At 50.4% G+C, this 19,283-nt stretch overlaps 5 protein-coding genes across 5 annotated transcripts; 3 read left to right on the top strand and 2 right to left on the bottom strand.

Moving 5' to 3' along the window:
- Nucleotides 1-170: 170 nt before the first annotated feature.
- On the bottom strand, nucleotides 171-2,893 carry BDV38DRAFT_46767 (putative transcription initiation factor TFIID subunit 12). The gene is made up of 2 exons (XM_032063402.1): nucleotides 811-2,893; nucleotides 171-738 (listed from the first exon to the last, which is right to left on the bottom strand). The coding sequence occupies exons 1-2, from the start codon at nucleotides 2,371-2,373 to the stop codon at nucleotides 484-486; spliced, it is 1,818 nt and encodes a 605-aa protein (XP_031915729.1). The 5' UTR covers nucleotides 2,374-2,893; the 3' UTR covers nucleotides 171-483.
- An 823-nt stretch (nucleotides 2,894-3,716) lies between these two features.
- BDV38DRAFT_281017 (uncharacterized protein) lies at nucleotides 3,717-4,570 on the bottom strand (the record flags this gene model as incomplete). Its single annotated transcript, XM_032059444.1, has 3 exons — nucleotides 3,717-4,026; nucleotides 4,088-4,453; nucleotides 4,506-4,570. The coding sequence occupies 3 exons, from the start codon at nucleotides 4,568-4,570 to the stop codon at nucleotides 3,717-3,719; spliced, it is 741 nt and encodes a 246-aa protein (XP_031915728.1).
- Nucleotides 4,571-5,220: 650 nt separating this feature from the next.
- BDV38DRAFT_269808 (proteasome regulatory particle lid subunit RPN3) lies at nucleotides 5,221-9,423 on the top strand (the record flags this gene model as incomplete). Its single annotated transcript, XM_032057036.1, has 5 exons — nucleotides 5,221-5,743; nucleotides 5,784-7,081; nucleotides 7,168-7,264; nucleotides 8,011-9,197; nucleotides 9,262-9,423. 5 exons carry the CDS (start codon nucleotides 5,221-5,223, stop codon nucleotides 9,421-9,423), a joined length of 3,267 nt encoding a protein of 1,088 aa, XP_031915727.1.
- Nucleotides 9,424-11,280: 1,857 nt separating this feature from the next.
- BDV38DRAFT_242052 (uncharacterized protein) lies at nucleotides 11,281-13,719 on the top strand (the record flags this gene model as incomplete). The annotated part of the gene is made up of 2 exons (XM_032054075.1): nucleotides 11,281-11,453; nucleotides 11,510-13,719. Coding segments are annotated over 2 exons (1,944 nt in total), but the record flags the coding sequence as incomplete, so codon positions are not given.
- A 104-nt stretch (nucleotides 13,720-13,823) lies between these two features.
- Nucleotides 13,824-18,717, top strand: BDV38DRAFT_242045 (putative cytoskeleton assembly control protein Sla2). Its single transcript, XM_032054074.1, has 12 exons — nucleotides 13,824-14,132; nucleotides 14,202-14,248; nucleotides 14,320-14,337; nucleotides 14,430-14,505; nucleotides 14,568-14,725; nucleotides 14,790-14,870; nucleotides 14,925-14,982; nucleotides 15,033-15,217; nucleotides 15,268-16,316; nucleotides 16,370-16,519; nucleotides 16,578-17,792; nucleotides 17,888-18,717. The coding sequence occupies exons 1-12, from the start codon at nucleotides 14,125-14,127 to the stop codon at nucleotides 17,972-17,974; spliced, it is 3,132 nt and encodes a 1,043-aa protein (XP_031915725.1). The 5' UTR covers nucleotides 13,824-14,124; the 3' UTR covers nucleotides 17,975-18,717.
- The last annotated feature ends 566 nt before the right edge of the window (nucleotides 18,718-19,283 follow it).

Below are 19,283 nucleotides of genomic sequence, written 5' to 3'. Positions count from 1 at the left end.
TTTCCCCAGCGATATTCTGATTAGAGCCCAGCCGCTGATTACTGAAAACGTACTAAATGAATTCGTGCTTCTGTTTTTATATTAAGCATTCTTTTCGAACCCACACCCCGATCCATCCAACTCTCCCAAAGTGGGTATAACATTCGTTACTTATAAAACTTCCATGAAACAAACGCCATTCTACATGCCAGTTCAGCGCAGCCAGAACCTAAAGGGACAAGTGCAAAACGACAGAAAATAAAGGCAAGAACAAGGAAATGATCAAAAAGCACCCAGTGACGCCAACTACCGAACAGCGAGTGAAAAAATTGGGGAATAAATGTTAGAACGGTGTTGTTAAGACAATCTTTTAGAAAGATAAATGAAGGAGGGCAGCCAAATTAAGGAGGCGTTTGACACCCGGGCTATCCACGTAGGCATATGATCCCCCTGGGGATGATAACTGCGAGGGTGAAGATAGGAGAAGTGCAGTAGATGCAGGAATTATTCAGCCTTGCCTTGTGTCACTTTGGCAGCTTGGATGGCGGACATTTTCTGAGTCCAGCCTTGCGTGGGCTGGGGCTTCTTGACGGTGCGAAGATCATCAGTTGAGAACCCAGAGATGCGCATGTTGTAGTTGCGTTCGAGAACAAGCTGAATATCTCGGATCTCGAGGGTAGATGACGGGCGTAGTTTGGCGAGACGGCAGGCGGCGGTGATCACATCGTCAACGAAGTCGTCGGCCATTTGGAGGATGAACTGATGCATGTTAGATGATTCTCATAGAAAAGACGGCTGGGATTTATTGAAAGGGTAATTGGAACAATATACCTCTTCAGCATCTGGCGTAAGTCCCTCGCCCTCTCCTCCTCCAGTCACCTGGCGAACCAAAATGTCAAGCATTTTCTTGCTTAGCACTCGCTGGCCTTCGCCTTCAAGGACGTACCCAGGGTGTTTTTGAATCGCAGGCTGACCCATCATACCCATAGCGCCGTGGCTGGGACCGCCTGACAGGGTTGGCCGCGCTGGTGCCATAGTGACAGGCTCCGAAGGAGGGACATTCAGGGTTTTTGGAATGGCCATATTGATATTTCGTGCCGTGTTATCAGTGGCTCTATTGGGGATGTAGCCCTGAGGATGCGCATGCGAGTTGGTCGCAGGCTGCGACATGTTCTGTTGCTGGTTCATATTATTGTTTGCATTGTTGTTGGTGTAGTTTTGAGCAGCCTGGGCCATAGCAGCTTGCTGGGACAAAGGACGTGGGGGCCCTTGTACATTAACTGGCTGAGCAGTAGTAGGCGTGGGCGTAGAGCCATCCAAGTTAGGTACTTGCGTGAATGTAACCTGTGAGCCAGGAGCTCCTGGCTGAGACTGGACTTGCTGTGGCGGTTGTGGATGTTGTTGTGGCTGCGGCTGCGGCTGCGACTGTGACTGCGCTTGGGGAGGAACGACTGGTGGTGCGGCAGGCGCGGCAGGCGTGGCAACCGAGGCCGCTTGTGCAACGGGTACTTGACCTTGTTGGGAGACTGACGGTGACATAGCTGTCTGGCCAGCTTGGCTTCGTGCGGCACTTACCGCAGAGGTGATAGTATGAGGGGCAGGCGTTGGGGCCTGTCCAGGATGCATTGACACGGGAGTGTTTGCGGGGCGACCGTCAGAACCAGCAGGGACAGTGGGAGCTGGTGTGACACTGGCACCTTGTGGTTGACCCGTAACGTTCTGTACGCCTGCTCTCTGTTGCTGCGCTTTGAAGTTTTCTTGTTGCTCTTTGAACTTGGTCAAGAAGTCACCCCCTTCTCGGTACAGCTTCTCCGCCGCAAGCTGTCGATTTTTGAACTCCTGTAACTCCTCCTGGGTCATGTTTCCGGCAGATTGGCGCTGGCTAAACTGCTGACGTAGCTCCGCTACACGCGCCCTACCGATCTCTTGCTTTTGCAGCGCAATGCCGTATCGTAACCTGGCCTCCGGAAGCCATGACTGTGCTTGTTCTTGGCTGATATTGGGAGGAAGAGAGAATTGCAGACTGTTGACTTTTTGTTGGATCTGAGGTAGGAGCTGATTGAAAGTCTGAGGGTTGACCGACTGCGGGCGCTGACCAGGCTGACCAGGCTGGCCCTGGAGCTGTTGTTGCTGGAGCTGGCGATTCTGTTGGAATGCCCGCATACCCTTCATCAGACTCTGAGATATCTGGGTAAGCCTCGAGTGCGCGTGCTGATATTCTGTGCTCTGAGGATCGCGATTGTTAAGGACCTCCCAAAAGTTGCGCACCAGCTGGGTGTGTTGACTCTTTTGCTGCTCGGTGAGATGAGGGAGCTTTTGAACCTGATCGGTCCGGATCAGATTTGAGTGCTGGGTAACCATGGGCTGAGCCGCAGGAACCTGTGAGCTGTCCATTCTCTCGATAATAAATTTGACACAGAGCGGCAGCGAACGTCTGGGTAACTATAGATATGAGTGGACCGAAAGTAGATGTAACCCCGAAAACAAGGGAATGATGGGTTGAATCCGTGCGACAGTTAAAACCGTCAAGCTACGTGTATGAGGCCACGAAGCGGCCGGACAAGGGTTGCCAAAGTTCAAGTCAATTAGCGCAAGGGCCGATAGCTGGCAATAAACACCGCAGTCCCCGTCAGGAGGAATAGATTGAACGAACGATTCGAGCTCAGAATAACTGAGGATGGGTGGAGAGTTTGGGAGCCTCAGGTCATCCACGGCTTGGCAATCAGTGTTGCTCCCAAAGCGGTAATCCTGGGTCCAGTGACTTTGTGTATCACTCTTTTGCATTAATTATCATATCCTCGTTGTCTTCTTCGCCTTCTTCTTTTTATGTCGAGCTTATAGTGGCTTTTGAAGAACCTTGCTTTCCTCTTTCGCCATAGCTTTCCTTGTTTCTTTTTTTCTACGACGTCGAACCCAAATTGTAAATCAACCAGAATTAATTATCAAGGACTATGTATGCTCATTTCCAACAAAAGTGAGTGCGATACCTTTGGATATTAATCTACATGATAAACATTGCCTTATACTACAGCTCTCAGGGGAATAGTTGCGCTGGTGAAACCATCAGAATGTCACAGATGTCAACACTATTTCGATAAGACGAACCACTCAAAACGGCTATTAGCCCGAGCTCTTGATGACTGGTACGTCGGAAACCATTCAGAGAGGACAATATATTACTGATCCAGCAAAGAATGCAGGGCTGGCAAATGATCGATTAGCCATCATCCTGCTATGGACCACATGTCAGGGTCAATAGGTAATGAGAAAGACCCGACAAGCGGGGAATCATAGTGTCTTGTTCGTCTCGCAAGCTCGACGCGAGGTGTACTAGACTGAGCATGCGACCGAGAATGATTTGGGAACCTCAGCAACGGAACAAGCCGACGACATGATTCCAGGCAGCTTAACATTGTAACCGGCGCAACAATCGCATGCCCATGGCGGCCGAAGCATGTAGATTTGGGCAAGACGTTCAAGGGTTTAGTCCGCGGCATGTTTGTCAGACCAAGTATGAGGTCACTAGATCAAAGTGCCGTACCTGGTTGATACCTCATGTGTACTCGAAGTGGCACGAGTCCCAGGGCGAGTTTTGGAGCGTCGGGGTCAGGCAATGTTCACCGCGGGGACTTGCAGCTCGTGGCAGAACTTTGACAGACATTAACGGTTGGACAAGACTTACGATCTGCACCCCTTGCGTGATATCTGAGCCACATAAACAGAGTGTCAAGGATTAATCATCCAATCAAGCCACCTAAGTCCCGTTCCATACCACTGACGCGGGCTTCTAAGGCTCTCTTCATTTTCTCTAGCTCTCGTATCTCGTCAATTTCCTGCTCAATATCGGCATCTGTCACATCAGCTACATCTGGTTGCAGTGTGCTTGAGGATTCATAATCGTCATAGTCGCCTCCGTATGAGCGACTCATCTTCTCCAATTCTGCGGTATTTCTTGCTACTCGATCCTCTAAGTCGACAATCGAGTCAGTAATCAGTTGATGGCGGTAACGGAGACTCGCGATCTTTTCTTGTGCCCCTGAGACCGGGCTTTGAGCAATGTCAGCAAAGATGCGCTACGAGCCAAAAGAGTGAAGCTATTGCCACTTACTAGACGTTACAGAGAATTTCTGCGCCTTGGAGAAGCACGTCGACGTTGACCTCGCCACGCCCTCTAGATGAAGTACCTGCTGACCGTTTGATTTCTTCCATCATATCTGACCCCAAGACTCTTGCAACAGCGGAGTGGTTTCTGTTATTCCTGGCTGCATATATCCGACTGGCCATTGACTCTCCCTCTGTCTCCGATGGAAATACTGTTCCTCGGCGGGTTGACCGACGCTGTGAAGCACTAATTGCCTTCACAGACGGGTCTGTTTGGAAAAGAGCCCGTTCATGGGTCTCGGTATCGCGAATAAGAGCGGTGATGTCGTGGGGGCCTAAGAGAGCGTTTGTGAAGATCCGTGGTGGGGGAAAGCTGGAGGGGATCGATTAGCAAGTTGCTGGAACTTGGGATGGAGGGTACTAACGGTAGTTCAGCAATGGCATTGGAGGAGAGCAGAATCTGTTCCAGATGGCTGTCGAGTAAAGACATGGCGGCTGTGAACCTGACGTTACCTCGGCGCTATGCTTGCGTACTTTGGAAATCGTAGTTAGTAGAAGTAAACATCCCGCCGAGTGCGGTTGCCAAGAGGACCTGCCGAAAGCTGCTTTGCTTTCCTGGGTGCCTCAGGCGACGAACATGGACAGTGAGTGGCAACCCAGCAACAGCGGTCGGCCATGAGGAAAGGAAATTCATTACAGTCTTCCTAGATCATCCGTTACGTGAGAAGCCTCAAGCAAGGCAGAATCATCTGACAACCATTTGATTGCAGATAGTGAGGCAAAGCTCGTACCTTGCGCAGGTGACCTGTTGCTTTTGAGGTCGTTAACTAGTTAAGCTGCTGATACTGACTAAGCCCGGTTGGTTCTCTCGCTGTCCATCATCATCATCTCAAAGCCCAAACCCTTGACATCACATCAACCACATCATCAACCTTCTTCCCACCCCCAACGATCATCCCCTCTTCATCATCCTCATTGTTCCACTATCATTCTGCCCGCACACCCCTAGATTCTTTATATTCCTCAAGTACTTTTCAGTGTCTCCCCCGACCAGAGTTCCATTTCATCTTCCCCCCTTCCTCTGTTACCGGTACTGCGGTCCTCATTGCTCAGCTTAGCTTACAGCTGAAAACCGAAAATATGCCGGCCGAGAGGCGTTCTTTGAGATCGAACAGCAAGTCGGATAGCTCTTCATCTGCTAACGGTGAAAAGGCACGCTCGACTTCTCAAAACTCAAGCTCCAATAAAGACAAAGTCGCGCCCACCCGCGCGACTGCTAGTAAGACCAAAAGCACGAGAGCCGCTTCTTCCAACAACACTTCGAACTCCGGCATGGGTGAACAGCGGGATCAGCCGCGCACCAACGGCTCGGAGCCGCTGGAGAATGGTTTGAATGGCTCTGAGGATGTTGAGATGGGAGAGGATACGGCAGGTGCGCCTACATCCTCATTCAACGCCAATAAGGATCGGAAAGGTGACGAGAAGATGACTGTTGTAGTGCCCCCTACCAAGGGTTCGAGGTTATCCGGCGATAAAGGTCAGGACCAGGAAGGTGATGTCGCAATGGAAGGTGCGGAGGGCGATGAGTCCCAGAAGCCCGAGCCAGAGATTGATCCCAGAGCTAAGGCCATCCAAGGTTGGTGTTCCGGTATATCTTCATGCGGTATGATGGGAGCTTACTAACGACCCTGCGTTCTTTTTAGACATCAAGACCAACTTTACCCTTCTCGAGCGAGCCGTCGCCCATTTCGACCCCAGATTTACCCTCCGTGTCTTGCGGTCGATATCCTCGATGCGCAAGCATATCACATCTGATGTACTGGCAGGGGTTCTTGTAGAGAGCTACCCCCCATCGAGTCCCACCGCATCCTTCTTACTTGAAGCTATCGGCGAAACTGGAGCTTTCGAGAGCGCGGTGGCTAGCTCCAAGATGGACGTCGAATCGGAGAAGACCAAGTCAAGTTCCAAAGAGATTCTGCCAGAGATCGATACTTATCTGTCTATACTCGTTCAGATCTACCTCTACGACAACAAGGAGATCCAGCGAGGTGCTAAGTTTTCCACGAGCTTAATCGAGCGTCTGCGAACTATTAACCGCCGCACTCTCGACTCTCTCGCAGCTCGCGTATATTTTTATTACTCCCTCTTCTTTGAGCAGATTGCTCCTCTCCCTCCGTCTCCTGCTGCCACGGTTACGACGATTCGCCAGCCATTGCTTGCAGCTCTCAGGACGGCCGTGCTTCGCAAGGATGTTGACACCCAAGCTACCGTTATGACATTGCTTCTGCGCAACTACTTGTCCACGTCCCATATTTCACAAGCAGATCTGCTTATCTCTCACAACCGTTTCCCACAGTCCGCATCGAACAATCAGATTGCCCGGTACTTGTACTTCCTGGGCCGTATCCGTGCTATCCAATTACAGTATACTGATGCTCACGGTCACTTGATCGGCGCTACTCGAAAGTCACCCTCCAGCCACAGTGCGCGTGGGTTCTATCAAGCCTCTCATAAGTTGCTCGTGGTGGTAGAGCTTCTCATGGGAGACATCCCCGACCGTGCGATCTTCCGTCAGCCTGCTCTGGAACGTGCCATGCACCCTTACTTCCTGCTTGTCCAAGCCGTGAGTGTGGGTGACCTGGATGGCTTTTTGAGCATTGTAAATACACACAGTACGACATTCCGTAAGGATGGTACGTACACCCTAATTCTGCGCTTGAGGCAAAACGTTATTAAGACCGGGATCCGGATGATGTCGCTGTCTTATTCTCGCATCTCCCTGCGGGACATTTGCCTCCGCCTGGGACTGGACAGTGAGGAATCAGCGGAGTACATCGTTGCTAAGGCGATCCGGGACGGTGTGATCGAGGCCACTCTGGACCATGAGCGAGGATTTATGAAGAGTAAGGAAGTTGGAGATATCTATGCGACCAGAGAACCTGGCGAGGCATTTCACGAACGCATTAGAGCTTGCTTGAATCTCCACGACGAAAGTGTCAAGGTTAGTTCTATCCTGACTCATTGCTCTATATCTGTCCTTGTACACTGGACTAGGTAGAACAGCTACTCACATTACGTACTTGATAGGCTATGAGATTTCCCATGAACCAGCACCGCCTGGAACTGAAGAGTGCACAAGAGGCCCGGGAACGCGAACGGGAACTGGCCAAGGAGATCCAGGATGGTGATATGGATGATGAGGATGCTGGCGCTGATTTCGACGCCATCTAATGGCTACGAAAACTATCACACGGCGATGTAGAATCCTGCCATGTGTTGGGACTGGAGCCAGATGGCCCTGGTCGGGTGGGTTTCAATTATTGTGTTTTATCTGCAAATCTGTTGTTTCGGGTGTGTAGGAGGGGAATGTGCAGGATTGAGCTTTGCCGGCGTGATGTTCCCTGTCTCCTATATTCTTACCAAACCATTTCTTTTGTGCAATAGGGCACGTTCATTTTGTAGATGTTGTCCGATCAGCTCGTCCCTTCCGGTCTTGGTGGGCATGTGGGCCTAGATATCATTGGTAATTTCCATCCATATTCTAGACTACGATTTTCTTTTCTTTTCTTTTGTTTTTATTTTTTGATTGACTAGTTCTCTTTTCTTTTCTTTTGCTCCGTGGGTACAGAGGGAACTTGTTCGCCATGATGATGGAGAGGCGGATGTAAAGGCCGCTGTTAGCAAATGCTTTCAGCGATCCGTTCCGGCCCGAGCCAAACTCCGTCGGCAGTGAGCAGCTCTCAACTAAAATCTTCGGCCGGCTGATATTTGCGGACTTCCTTAACTACGCGGTCTCTCACCCCAACAAGCTCCTCCTCCTTCGACTTACGTTCTTTCCAGCTTCCATTCCCCATTTGTATTATAGTTATATTATTTACTACTCGATATTTTAATTAGCATCTGCCAATTAGCGTCTCTTGAGCATGAAAGCTCGAGCGGTCCCGGCCTCTGGCCTCGTCCTTCCATCACGGGTCAAGCCCACGACATCAATATGCTGGCAATGCCTCCGCAATGACCTTATTTCGATCCAAAGCAGTTCGCAGACGCGAGCATATCATCCTACCCGACGAAAATCCGCTTCTCCGTTTGGCGCCGCCGTCACTGCCGCCCAGACTCTCTTCAAAGGACTCCCAAAAGCCCCTCCAGGGATTTCAGTAGATCCCTTGAGGATCGTGGGTAAGGAGCTCAAATTTTTGACGAAGAATATTCGCCAATTGCTGGGATCAGGCCACCCTACGCTGGATAAGGTGGCCAAATATTACACCAAGAGCGAGGGCAAGCACATGCGTCCGCTTCTGGTGTTGCTTATGTCCCAAGCAACTGCGTTGACTCCCCGGCACGGTCGATGGAGCTCTGCACCGTCCTATACTGTGAACGATCCAATCAGTTCCCCGTCCGTTCTTGCGGATACCAATCCTGATTTAAATCCGCTTGTATCCTCTTCCGCGGAAGCCAAATACGACTTCTCTGGCGACGAAAATATCCTGCCCACTCAACGACGACTCGCCGAGATTACAGAACTCATTCATACCGCATCATTATTGCACGACGATGTCATCGATAATGCTGTAACCCGCCGGTCATCCAGCTCTGCTAATCTACAATTCGGAAACAAGATGGCCGTGTTAGCGGGCGACTTCCTGTTGGGGCGTGCATCCGTTGCTCTGGCACGCCTGAGGGACCCTGAAGTCACCGAGCTGCTGGCCACCGTTATTGCTAATTTAGTGGAGGGAGAATTCATGCAACTGAAAAATACCGCTTCCGACGAAAAGAACCCCGTCTTCACGGATGAAACCATCTCTTACTACCTGCAGAAAACATACCTTAAGACTGCTAGTTTGATAAGTAAATCGTGCCGTGCGGCTGCGCTACTTGGTGATAGCACGCCCCAGGTCGTCGAGGCTGCGTATGCCTATGGACGCAACCTGGGGCTGGCATTTCAGCTAGTGGATGATATGCTGGACTACACCGTTAGTGATGCTGAGTTAGGCAAGCCGTCAGGGGCGGACTTGGAACTGGGTCTGGCGACTGCCCCGCTCCTTTTCGCTTGGAAGCAAAACCCTGAGTTGGGACCTCTGGTTGGCCGGAAGTTCAGTAGGGAAGGCGATGTGCAACGGGTATGTGTTCCGAAATCTAATGTGAGGTGTTGCAAGGAAGTGACTGACGATGATTGACCCCTAGGCCCGTGAACTTGTTTATCAAAGTAACGGTGTTGAAAAGACTCGTGTTCTGGCCCAGGAGTATGCTGACAAGGCTAAGGCCGCGATTAGCAGCTTTCCCGATAGTGAAGCCAAGGATGGCCTCCTTCAAATGTGTGAGAAGACGATGAATCGGAGGAAGTAGGGGGCGATGCACACGGCATCGTTCTTTTGCGCCTGACATCACGGTGGGTGGATGTCTAGGTATCGTTGCGCCAACTGTATCCAATTACCGGCATTCTAGTTGATGTCCTCTGTATCACTACGATTGTTTTTGTACCATTGCCTATTTCTGCCTCTTTTCTCAATACTTGACGCGTCTGTTCGATTCACTGACAGTATATTAAGTGTCAGGGGTACTTGGGAAAGGGCCTACTGTTTTTTGAAATGAATGAACTGTATATAGATCTAGATTATATAAGGTAAATTAGGTTGTGAAGACTGAAGGCTCTCTATACATTGTTCCTGCGAAGGTCATAAAGCTCAACTTAGGAAAAATGGGACACCAGTTACGTGTGTACATAGTAAATACTACAAGATTTTGGTTAATTTTCCCCATAGGTTATCTGACCAAGCGATACCACGTTTGATGCATCGGGGTTGCAGGAAGTTTCAAAAATATTACCTTGGTGGTAGTGTGGTATTGATTTCTCCGGCGCTAATGCTACTTACTACCAAGTTGTACAGTACCATTACTGCCATTCTTTGGAGTATAAACAACACAAATCATGTGTGTACTGTCGTTACCGCAGTCATGTGCTAGTCGAAAGGAACAAAGATGCAAACAACTTCTTGGAAGTACATAAGGCAAAAGAACAGTTGTATGCAAGTGGAGCGGCACAAACGACCTCGGCGGGGGCAACTTTGTTCCAGGGATCCACCCGCACTCCGTCATAGGATCGGCCACCTTGTAACTGTAATGTGGTGAGGTAAGGGGATGGTATTGGTTGATTTCCATACGAGAGGTACTGTCCTCTCACGCTCTTTTCCTATCTTTTCTTCATATCGTGTCCTTTCTCCTACAGCATCTCCCTCTTGTCTCTCTCTCTCTCCTTCTCCCTCTCCCTTCACCCTATCGCTTTCTACCAGTGCTACTGGTCAAGGCTTGGTCTGGTTCGGTGCCTCCACAGCTTCTCCGTTTCCGTCATATCCTCATGATGGACCTTTCGATGTTGCTATTTTGATTGACCGGCTCCTAATGGGTTCCCTCGGCAGCTTCCTCTTTGTATACTTCCTCGGCGGACTGACTTTTATCCCACTGGTCCTGTCGTTAATTCTTCTGCATGCTTATTTGACCCTTCCGTCACCTCCGCCAGTCGAGCAAAGATGCGAACGGGCCAAAGATCCTCTGCGGCGTCCTGGTGACGACCAATATAGCCTAAAATCCGGCACAGATGAGCTAGCAGAGAAGTTCCATCGTACGCACGAGTCGGATGTTGCGGCGGGCTACTTTGCCGTATGTCGCGAATATGTGCCTGGTGGAGTCAATGGGAAACCACCCGAGAGAACCACGCCGGCGGGCGAGGTGATCGCCGCGGAGAGCCCAAGCGTCTACCAGACAATGTATAGAAGTCTGTTTGACCGGAAGCAGACGCCAACGATTGAGCCAACTAAAAATAATGGAAAAAGCGGCAAGAGGGCGCGCAATGTATTTTACATTGTTCTTCGGTAATTATTCCTTTCCATGCGTATAGGTTCTTTACGGATACTGATCATCATTGCACGGGCTATAGGCATGGTCATTTGATGCTTTATGATGATGCCAACCAGGTCGAGGTGCGATATGTTATTTCCCTTGCGCACCATGATGTAAACATCTGTGGTGGTGAAGGGGAGATCCAGGAAGGCGAGCTGTGGCTTAAGAGAAATGCTATCTGTCTTTCGCGACGACTGGAATCTCTTGCAGATTTAGGGGGACCAACGCCTCCATTCTTTCTTTTCTCGGAAAATCTGTCCGAAAAGGAAGACTTCTATTTCGCTATGCTCCAAAACCAATCCAGGATGTGGAACTCCCCGGACGCCCCTCCCAAGCATCAGCCTTTCGATGTTAAGCATATCGTCACCCTTGTTCAACGATTGCATTCATCTGAAGAGCAACTACAGACGCGGTGGATCAATGCGGTCCTTGGGCGGGTGTTTCTTGCCATGTATAGAACGCCGGAGATGGAGGAGTTTGTCCGAAAAAAAATCACCAAGAAAATCTCTCGGGTTAATAAGCCGAACTTCATCAGTAAAATTGGCCTACAAAGGATTGATATGGGCGAAGGGGCGCCATTTATCATCAATCCAAGGCTCAAAGATCTAACTGTTGACGGGAATTGCTGTGTAGAGACAGACGTTCAGTATACTGGCAACTTCCGAGTGGAGATCTCGGCCACAGTGCGCATTGACCTTGGGCCTCGTTTCAAGGCCAGGGAAGTAGACATTGTTCTTGCCGTGGTGCTGAAGAAACTTCATGGTCACCTGTTGATACGGTTCAAGCCTCCTCCGAGCAATCGAGCCTGGATCTCCTTCGAAACGATGCCAAGCATGGACATGGAGATTCAGCCCATCGTCAGTTCAAAACAAATCACATACGGTATTATTCTACGCACCATTGAAAGTCGGATAAGAGAGGTTGTCGCAGAAAGCATTGTTCAGCCATTTTGGGATGATATCCCCTTCTTAGACACCGCCACGCAGCGTTTTCGTGGAGGAATCTGGCAACGAGATATCCCGACACCGGACACGAAGGTCGACATACCAGACGAGAGCGGCGCTCAGCCTCAGACAACAGGAGCAGAGAAGGGAGATTTCGTTGATATGCTTAAAACGAAAGATGAACGTACAATGAGCGCGCCTGTGATTTCTGAGTCTATACCTATCACGACAAAATCCCGCAAGGGCTCCAAAGGAGACCTTGAAAGGAATAACTCAAGTGCCTCATATACCGCTATTGAGAAATTCGGCAGCTCACCACCACGTGCCATCCGATCCCAGACGTTCTCCAACGCTGCTGATCCTGTGCTTACAGCAGATAATGCAAAGATCGACAAAGTCGTGTATGACAGCAAAGACACAGAAAAGAGCAGTGCTGCTAGTGCCATGATTGAAATATCAAACCGCTCTCCTCCCGGGTCACCGAACAGATCACCGAGTGGCTCGCCGTCTACCGACAGTAATATGCCACAAGACAATGTGTCTCAAAGCCGGGATCCATCTATAGTGGAATCTATTGAGAGTGTGGGGGAATTTAGCACCGAGTCTTCTGTTCACCCTTCTGCTGTTCATAAAACGAGTAGTTCATCTCTTCGAAGTATGGCTGCCAGTGCCACCGCCTCACCGGGTGGCAACAAACCCAGACGAAGTACACTCGAGACTCTGGCACGCACAGTGACTTCTTCCACTGCCGCAGAAAAGTCTCAAGTTTCTCTGTCATTGGGCACAGCGACTTCTGTTGCGAAGAGATGGGGTTGGAATATGTTTGGAAAGGGGGAACAGAACGCTACCCACGAATCGTCCCGGCCTGCAGGTACACCAGAGGAGCCGATAGGCCGAGGGCATCCTCTTCCGCCCCCAGGCACCCCATTGCCACGCCCTGAGTCATTTACTTTCAAGAGGAACTCTGTTCCTGTAACCAAACGAAAACCTGTCCCGCATAATGCATCTCCTGAGCAGCAGCCCAAAGGGGATGGCAAGAGGCGTGTCTCAAAGCCACCTTTACCTAGAAGAAAGCCTATCTTCAACTCAGGAGATTCGGAGAATCATCCTGACGAGTTGCTGGTTGTCGAGGCCCCCTACGACTCAGGCCCTAATAGCCCGGTCGTCGATGTTGCCCCCGACAATGCTTTGCCCGGGCCCAGTACACAGCGGAACTCACCCACGTCCAGTATGGCGACGAGAAGGTCTAATGATATTTGGGGGAAAGCAAATGAACACGACCAATTCTCCCTGGTCGAGGACGCCGAGGCTGACAAACACGGCATGGCAATCTTATCAGCAACCGACGGCATTATTCCGTGACGGGCGATGTTGATTACAACCGGATGCTGTCGCGCCTACTGAGCAGAGCTCGGTGTCGCTGCGGACGGTTTCAGCGTATGGTGATCGATTTCCTCGCTCAACTTGCCAATGTGGGTCCTATGCTCTTTTTCCTTCGCTTCCTCTTTTTGTTTGTATTACGACATGGCCGTTTGTCCTATGTATACCCTCCGGCCAGTTATATGATCTGATCGGCGTCATCAGATGGTGTTCAAGGAGCGATGTTCAACTTTTAATTCATCATAATGCGGTGTCAACTTAGACTGTTAGGCCTCGGTATGGACGTACGGGTGAATATATGACTGTGTCTTCCACCTCTATTTTGTTTCCCCCTCCCTTGGTTTTTTTTTCCCCCTTTTTTTTAAAAAAAAAAAAAAGAGGGGGGTTGTTGCCTACAGTAGTATTTTAGGCATCAGAGTAAATCCTGTAGTGGCCAAAAGGGAGAACGTAAGAGGAGACTACAAGTATATATATATATATATATATGTGCCCAATCAGAGGGGGAGGGAACTCAGGAGGTGACGAAGCGGCGCCAAGACACGCGATGAACTGCAGGCGTCAGCTTTCCTGCCAAACGTCATTTATGCTCCTCGACAGATGCCTTTTAACTCCTCCTCGACACTCCGTGTTCTTATCATTCACCCCCCTTTTCCTTTGTAATTCTATTGACTTTTCAATCGCGCTTCATTGTCGGCCAGCGCAGGTTTTGCCCCCCAGAGCATAATCGCATTGCGCTGTTCGGACTCGGGCCCACCGGTCCCGCCGCACATAGTTGTTGTCTGCTCCCCTGATCCCCTGACAATCAACAGGTCTGAAGCCCGTCACAATGAGTCGGTAGGTGTTTTAGGACGCTTAGCAACGGGACGTGCAGCTATAAGATAACTAACTATTCGGAATCTCTAGCACGGAGGCAGATTTGGCGATTAACATTCGCAAAGCTACCAGCATCGGTAAGTCATGCCCAAAGTGTCTCTCTCACCCTGGTACCTGGTTCCTGTGACTGACCCTAGCGCTATAATAGAGGAAACCGCTCCGAAACGTATGCATTACCCTCCCTTATCGTCCTGCTTTTATTCAGTTCTATCCGTACCCTGTTGCCGTCGTATTACCTCAACTGATCCGTTACACCAGGGAAACATGTCCGGAGCTGCATTGTGTATACATGGGACCACAAGTCCTCTGCCGCCTTCTGGGCTGGCATGAAAGTGTATGTTGCGCAGGCACTACTTTATGCTTGATATTACAACTGACCGCTCTCGATGCATCCAGTCAACCGGTCCTTGCCGATGAGGTACAGACGTTCAAAGCCCTGATCACGATACATAAGGTTCTGCAAGAGGGACATCCCATCGTAGTTCGGGAGGCGCAGCAGCACGCCAATTGGATAGACAGTCTGATGCGCGGTGTAGGAGGTGATGGCATTCGCGGTACGCAAAAAGCTTGCAGGCTGTACGGCGCACTCGAATTCGTTGATGTTGATAGGTGGCATAGGCTATGGTCCTCTTATCCGCGAATATGTTTTCTTCCTCGAGTCCAAGTTGGCATTTCACCGAAATCATCCCGAATTTAACGGTAATTGGCGGAGCGAAGTTTGAATCACCCGGTTCATGACTAAGTACTTGGCAGGTCTGTTTGAATATGAAGAGTATATCAGTCTGAAGACGATCAATGATCCGAATGAAGGGTAAGCACGCCTAATGGCTGTCACTTCTTCTCTTGCTGACAATAATGTAGTTATGAGACTATCTCGGACCTCATGACTTTGCAAGACCAGATAGATGCGTTCCAGAAATTGATCTTCTCGCATTTCCAGTCAGGGACAAATAACGAGTGTCGGATTTCTGCACTAGTGCCGTTGGTGCAGGAGAGCTACGGCATTTATAAATTTATCACCAGCATGCTGAGAGCCATGCATACGAGTACGCGTTACCTTCCCTCTTGCTGTCTGGGTAAGCTGACCTTGTCATAGCCACGGGTGACGCTGAGGCCCTGGAACCCCTCCGTGGTCGTTATGACGCTCAACACTATCGACTTGTTCGGTTCTATTACGAGTGCTCGAACTTGCGCTATCTGACTAGCCTTATCACTATTCCTAAGCTGCCTCAAAATCCGCCCAACCTGCTTGCCGACGATGATGAACGCCCCGCTTTACCAAGACGACCGACGAAAGAAGTCGAGCAGGAGCCCACTCCGCCGCCAAAGGCGGCACCCGCTGATCCAGAGCCCATTAACGACTTTTGGACTACAGAAGCCAAGCGCCAGCAAGAGGAATTTGAAGCGGAACAGCGTCGCCTGCAGCAGCAATGGGAGGAGCAGCAGCGGCAGCAGATTCTCGCACAACAGCAAGCCCAACACGATTTTGAGGAACAGCAACGTCTTCAGGCGGAGCAACAGCGGCTTGCACAGGAGCAACTTCTACGTGACCAGTACCAGACACAGACTCAGGGTCGGCTGGCCGAGCTCGAGCAAGAGAACTTGAACGCGCGAGCCCAGTATGAGCGCGACCAACTTATGCTGCAGCAATACGATCGTCGTGTGAAAGACCTAGAAGAGCAGATGAACCAACTGACCTCGAACTTGAATATGCAAAGTGCCTCGAAAGATGAGCAGATTCGATCTCTCCAGGAGCAAGTCAACACGTGGCGGTCCAAGTATGAGGCGCTGGCTAAGCTCTACTCCCAGCTCCGACAGGAGCACTTAGACCTCTTGCAGACAACTAAGAGCCTAAAGTTAAAGGCGGCGTCGGCACAGGAGGCGATTGAACGGCGTGAGAAGCTTGAAAGAGAACTCAAAACGAAGAACTTGGAGCTAGCAGACATGATCCGGGAGAGGGACCGTGCCCTACACGACCGGGATCGCTTGACTGGAAATAACAAGGAAGAGCTGGAGAAGGTCAAGAGAGAGCTGCGCCTTGCAATCGAGCGGGCGGAAAATGCCGAACGTCAGAAAGGTACCGAGATCTCTACCCTGCTGTCTAAATACAACCGGGAGATGGCCGACTTGGAAGAAGCCCTCAGAGTAAGTCTTCTCGCAGGATAAGAAACAGAATACCAGGCATTGACTGCAGCCAGAACAAGAACCGTGCTCTCGAAGACGTCTCTTCTCGGAATGCAGACCGCCAGGGTGACCATGATGCCGTGCTCCGTGAGAAGGATGAAGAGATCGAGGTCTACAAGTCTGGAATGGAACAGGCTCTTATGGAACTGGAGGAACTGAAAATGGTGTGTACTTGAATCGGCTAATAGCGGGGCCAGGAGCATGCGAGCTAACTGCTACCAGAATCAAGGTGATGTCGACAATGCGCTGGATTCGCAGATTGACACCGTCTTGCACAGCACCGTTGCCAAGATCAACGACATCATCGACTCTGTGCTCCAAACTGGTGTGCAGCGGGTGGATGATGCCCTGTATGAGCTCGACTCCAGTATGCAGGCTGGTAACCAGAATGCGTCCCCACCATATGTGCTATCTCAGATAGAGAAGGCCTCTGCATCCGCCACCGAGTTCTCTACAGCGTTCAACAACTTTATCGCCGACGGCCCGAATAGTACCCATGCTGAGATTATTCGGACGGTTTCTATCTTCTCCGGCTCGGTTGCCGATGTCCTTAGTAACACAAAAGGATTGACACGGTTCGCCAACGACGACAAGAGCGCAGACCAGTTGACCACTGCTGCCCGCAAGTCCGCACAGGCCACAGTGCGGTTCTTCCGTGGACTCCAGTCTTTCCGGCTTGAGGGTTTGGAGGCTGATCACAAGACCGATGTGGTTATTAACAACAATCTAGAGGTACAGAGGGACCTGCAGTCACTATCGAAACTGGTCGAGACCTTTGCGCCCAAGAGTACTAAGATCAGTACTAACGGCGACCTGGGCGACCTCGTGGATCAGGAACTGACCAAGGCAGCCGACGCTATCGATGCTGCCGCCGCCCGATTGGCCAAGCTCAAGAAAAAGCCCCGTGATGGCTTCTCGACATACGAGTTACGTATCAACGATGTGATTGTGGAGGCAGCCATCGCAGTGACTAATGCAATTGCGGAACTGATCAAGGCCGCCACCGAGTCCCAGCAGGAGATTGTTCGCGAAGGCCGGGGTAGCTCATCGAGAACGGCGTTCTACAAGAAGAATAATCGTTGGACAGAGGGGCTAATCTCCGCCGCTAAGGCTGTTGCTACCTCCACCAACACTCTTATCGAGACGGCCGACGGGGTCATTTCTGGTCGTAACTCTCCGGAACAGCTGATCGTGGCCAGTAACGACGTAGCCGCCAGTACGGCACAATTGGTGGCGGCCAGTCGCGTAAAAGCGTCGTTCATGAGTAAAACCCAAGATCGCCTAGAGGCAGCTAGTAAAGCAGTGGGCGCGGCATGTCGGGCTCTGGTCCGTCAGGTACAGGAAATCATTGCCGAGCGGAACCAGGATGACTCGGAGAAGGTTGACTACGCCAAACTTAGCTCGCACGAATTCAAGGTGCGCGAAATGGAGCAACAGGTACGTCTTGCTTGGCCCCCCTTCTCTCTACTCCCCCGAGACAGATTCTCTACCCTCCACGGATCGGTGTGGATGCTGACAGGGGTTGATTACAGGTTGAGATTCTCCAACTGGAGAATAGCCTCGCTCAGGCGCGGCAACGTTTGGGAGAGATGCGCAAGATCTCGTACCAGGAGGACTAAACTACAGCGTATCCGAGGGGTTTGCCCCGCGTTGGACAAAGATGTCAAGCGGAGGCTACACAGATTCAAGTGTCGCAGACGAAGCTTATCCTTTGTTGAGAGGCACAGGGTTGCACTGTTCCGTACTCCCTTGTCTCCCTTTGTCTAAATCTTTTTATATTCTTTACCCATCTCCTTCGTTGTAGGCATTTTTCTTATGTCTGTTTGGATATATACCAGTAGAAGCAATCCACTTAAGTTTCCTTTCCCCGCCAGACACCTTCCCTTGAAGGATAAAGCGTACCGGACTAAAATTCATTCATCGCCCACACGACCCGCACAGACGCCTCTCCTCTCCGTCTTCCCCATGGACCCCAACAAGAAAGAATGACAACGCCGCCACGGGATGACATCCAAGGAACACCAGTTCATGGCTGACTGACATGGTTTCATTCGAGGACCATACGACGTTCACTATCAGTGTCCTCTTAGCAAATTGATCCGGGTTCAAAACAACCGATTCGATTTCTTTGTTTCCGTTGTCTCCCCATGGAACAAAAGTCCAAGAGGATGAGCAAACAACAAATGACATCCACCCGACGGTTCGGCTGCAGGCTCCGCCCACGGCCTAGTGGAAAACCTTAAGTTGATTCTTTATTTCTTTGTGTTGCACCATCTGTCCGTGCCTTCCGATTCGATCCCCGAACCGACCAGATCTTGGTGTCTGCAGTCTAGACTAGATGACCTGCAATGGGGAATTTTTTTGTTTTGTTTTGTTTTGTTTATGGAGTGTACATACATATATGTGGTTTAGTGACCTAGTGATCTAAATACATGCAATTGGCCCGATCCGTAACGAGCACCAAGTCAGCCGGTCAACGGCGTTTGTTGGTTGAAACCCTAATTAACCCCTGAATGAACAATTCCGGTATTCGTTTCCCCAGACGTTCGCTAGAACGTAGTGGACAACGGAAAATAAAGAAACAAAAGTAGAAACACAAAATAAAAGAAGAAGAAAAAAATACAAAGCAGTGGTGAAATACAATTCGCGAAGGAGTAAAATACAAGAAATACGTTCAATGCAGAAAAAGACGGAGCAGTCAAGGAAAGTCGTGTCTGGTATCAAATCAAGATCATGCGAGGATATCAATCATGTCATACGTGGACCGGATATGTACGAACCGGGAACGAGAAAGAAAATGAACAAAGACCTATGGGGAAGCAGAAGAAAGCCTCGCCCATGAATGAAGAGACCGGAGGATGCGTCGAGTGCTTGTCGTATCGCGGCTTTCTTCGCCGCTGCAACAAATACCCCATCCACCTTCGGTAG

Source organism: Aspergillus pseudotamarii (genome assembly GCF_009193445.1).
Source record: "Aspergillus pseudotamarii strain CBS 117625 unplaced genomic scaffold BDV38scaffold_15, whole genome shotgun sequence".
NCBI classification, from domain to species: Eukaryota; Fungi; Ascomycota; class Eurotiomycetes; order Eurotiales; family Aspergillaceae; genus Aspergillus; species Aspergillus pseudotamarii.
Note: the sequence above shows the minus strand (reverse complement) of the source record. Positions and strands in the feature narration are given on the sequence as shown.